A 3,788-nucleotide genomic window follows, 5' to 3' on the forward strand; every position below is an offset into this window, starting at 1 on the left:
ATTGGTCCTGCATCACCGAAACCAAACTCTTTCCAAGGTTACGGAGGTACTGATCTTGGATAGACAATTTGTCTTTGTATATTACATTGTTATCTGCCCTTGCAATTGAGTGTAGGTATTGCAATGTAATTATTTCAAGAGGAAAAATCATGTTGTCTTAACAGAAAAATAATATATAATGATGTTATAATCAATAACTTCCTGTAAGGGTGGATAACTCTGTAATATGCAAATACCGAATAAGGTTCACTTTATACTTCAAAGTGATTATGAAATAAACAAAGGTACACCCAATTCCATCTGGCATCACATTTATTTACAGTAAAATTGGTCTACTGCACCAGGGCTGCGGCTGTTGCAGATTCACTGAAAAGAGAAACAAAAGTCTAATTAGTGGGAATTAATTCACTTATAAATCATTTATCTTTAATTATTGTTCTAAATAAATAAATTCTATTTACTGACCATAAAACCATGTAGGATGAACAGGAAACTTTAAAAGTGGTGTCAATAAACTTTTCTTCAAGACACTGTCTTAAAATTAGAGGTCTCCTTTGTATAATGACCAGCTGCTTAAAAATACAACTTTTACTGATGTTTCACATGAGACGATATAGTTATCTCCTCTAGATCTGTGGTTATCTCTTCTTTGCTCTTTGGATGGTCTTTATGTACAGGTTTGACAATATATGACCTTATTAATCTTACTTCTTTTCCAGTAAATACATTAACTGGCAATGGCTTATTAAAATCTTAACAATTGTATGAAGAAGTTAAACTAACTATTTCCAGTTTGGTGCTAGAACCCTCTTCCTCTTGTAGTATCTGGCCAGACGGTGGATTCTGCTTTCCACAAGGATAAGACGGAATTTGGCGTCCCTGTCCTGAAACAAAAACATTTTTTGGAGAGATTTACTATGTTGTATTTGTAATACCTGGGGAATAATACATACAATGTCAGATTATTATTGTCACCTTTTCCATGGACTAGAATGGTTATCCAGGAGAACCTGAATCAAGTAGCAACAATGGTACCTCCCGCCCCCAACTTTGTTGCTTTGCGGAGCGGGAGGTTATAAATAATATATGTATTGGATTCAGGTATGGATAATTTGGATGGAATCGCATATGATACTTATTAACGGCCATATCACTACAAGTATTCAAAATATAATGCCTAATTCTGAAATTTTATCTGATCTGAACTCAATCATGTGAAAGTCACAAAGTTTTGTTAAGAGAACAAAGTAAAGCCAGAAGATTTGCTATGCTTTCATTTCAAACCTCAGATGGCCCACTGCACATAAGCTTCAGCATGAGTCGCCATGGCAACTTTTGTTTACAACATAACACCACATGTGTTGTGTTGTAATTAGCAAAGGCAGATCATCACTGGTACATGGGTTTCATTATCTTTCAGGAGAGGCGGTACCACAGCCATGTCAAACCGGCAAAAAGTACCATGTACCGCCTGATATTGAAACCCCTGCTGGTAGCAAACATAAATTTGTCATAAGACTCTCAGATTTCTTTTTTCCAGCAATCTGAAACATGTGATATACAAGAGAGACATTTACCTTCCTGTTACGTTCCATGTGTTTGCGGATGTTGACAGCCTTTTTGATAAGATGGTAGAGATCCTCTGGGATATCTGCAGCCAAACCTTTGGCCTTAAGGATACGCAGAATCTTGTTCCCAGTTACAAAGCGCACCTGTGCTACTCCATGGGAATCCCTAAGGATGACACCTACAGAAGAAAGGGTACATATATAATGTGTAAGTCTTTGTATCAAAGCAGTTTGACCTATTCTCTAGTTTCAAAAACATGACCGGGGCCTTATGAATTGTGAATTTTAGTCATAACTTAGACATAAGCCATATCATATTTGCAATTATTTCTATTGAAATGACTATCAGTAATTGAAGGAAAATTAGTGCAGGTTTTGAAATTTATACACTGTCAAATTGAAATTGATTTTCCTAAATTTTTTATTTGAAAATTCATTTTTTATAAACTAACTAATTGAAATAAATGATATATGCATAGTTTAAAAATTTTGACATGTTGTTTAGATGTAACCTATATAGTCTGATTTCTAGAAAACATTTTGCACAATATTAGATTATTCTTCAGACCTATAGCTCACAAGTGAATTTTACTAACACTGGCCTCTTCTGCTACTTTGATGATATTTTTCATCTTGCAGACCCTATATAGTTTACTCAACTTCCCTTTATGTCAGGGTTCTGTGTACCAAATTCTAATAAAATCTGTCAAGTAGTTTACCGGATAAAGTTGTGTCTACAGAAAGACAGACAGATGAACAATCCGATTCCAGTATACACCCCCCTACCAACTTCATTGCTGGGTATAATAACTGCCACAGGATAAGGGAACTGTCAAAATTCCTGATATCTGTGTATAATGTCGTCATGCTGGGCACCTGTTTACTTACCAATCTGGGATGGGGTGAGTCCCTTCTTTGCCAGTTTAAATATTTGTTCCTGCACATCATCTGATGTCAGCTTCAGCCACTGAAATTAAAATTGGAAACTTTATTGATGAAATTAAATCCAGTTTAAAAGTGTATCTAATATGACAACAGCAATTTCTTTTCTGTATCTCTTATTAGAGACTAAAGATTGAATGAAGGAAGGAAATAAATTTTACTTACTGTTGGGACTGATCTTCTGTAGGGAAGAGCTGACTGGGAAATACCCTTTCTGTTAATAATAAAATAAATAAATAAGATTTTGTTGTTTTACATTTAATTAATTTCATTCATTTATTTATGTACAGTGTGTATTGTTGATATGGATATAGAGACTTCCAGCCGGCATCAATTAATTATACAAATAAAATCAAAATTTTACAATTTGACAACCATGTTTTATCAGGTAATTCACTATGAAGTACTTTCTAACTAATCATGGTGTTATTTTTATGATTATCAGAATCAGAACCATATGTTAAAATAGTTTTCCGTTCGAATCTTAAAAGAACAGACCCCCCCCCCCCATTTTGCAATGATGTACAACAGTCAACCACTGACAGCATATCTCAATGCATGTTGACAAATCTTAGCTTATACATGTATATGTAAAAAGTAAGAGCGAACGAGCAACAACATAGAAACGAAGTCTAGAATAGTTTTGAACTTTTCAGCCGAACACCAAACACGACTTGTAACACAAACCCACGTGGGAGCATTCAATGGACTTAGGCCATTTTTGTCGGTGATTTTTCACATCTATCACGATTTATTCGTGATATAAACTGGGTTCATTCATTCATTAGACATTTAATAAATCAGAGGAATGGCGTTTTATTGTTTATGTGATGCGAGAATGAAGTTGTATTGCCATTTGAAGCATACCCGGGATTGTGCATACGACCCATGATGGCAGCGTGATGAGAAAGGCCCGGATGACGGAAGTGCCGACTGATGCGACCTCCTAGTGCAAGGGCGATAATTGTTGTTCCCACTCTAAAATAGATGAAAAAAATCAAAGTGTTGAAAGTACTTTAATTCGATTAAATTTTAAATAAAAACTACTTTTCTCGACAGAAATTATCAAATACTGTAACTAGCGTGAAAAAAACAACAACAAAAACAAATGAAAAAACTTAACAGCAGTATACTGAGTAAACAGATGTATAATATTTGATAGAATAAAGAATATGCCGATAAAAGCAAAAAACTTCCAGTAACTAACGTTACATGTCTATTCACGGATTATAATTGAAATAGTTATTTTAGTTTATATTACTACAATATATGGCAGCC

The 3,788-nt window shown here is 34.6% G+C and overlaps 1 protein-coding gene across 1 annotated transcript; it reads right to left on the minus strand.

The window, feature by feature from the left end:
* Nucleotides 1-294: 294 nt before the first annotated feature.
* On the minus strand, nt 295-3,479 carry LOC138330271 (small ribosomal subunit protein uS15). Its single transcript, XM_069277756.1, has 6 exons — nt 3,378-3,479; nt 2,676-2,724; nt 2,457-2,535; nt 1,578-1,747; nt 784-884; nt 295-366 (listed from the first exon to the last, which is right to left on the minus strand). The coding sequence occupies exons 1-6, from the start codon at nt 3,398-3,400 to the stop codon at nt 333-335; spliced, it is 456 nt and encodes a 151-aa protein (XP_069133857.1). The 5' UTR covers nt 3,401-3,479; the 3' UTR covers nt 295-332.
* Between the last annotated feature and the right edge of the window lie 309 nt (nt 3,480-3,788).

This window comes from Argopecten irradians, chromosome 8 (genome assembly GCF_041381155.1).
Source record: "Argopecten irradians isolate NY chromosome 8, Ai_NY, whole genome shotgun sequence".
Classification (NCBI taxonomy): domain Eukaryota; kingdom Metazoa; phylum Mollusca; class Bivalvia; order Pectinida; family Pectinidae; genus Argopecten; species Argopecten irradians.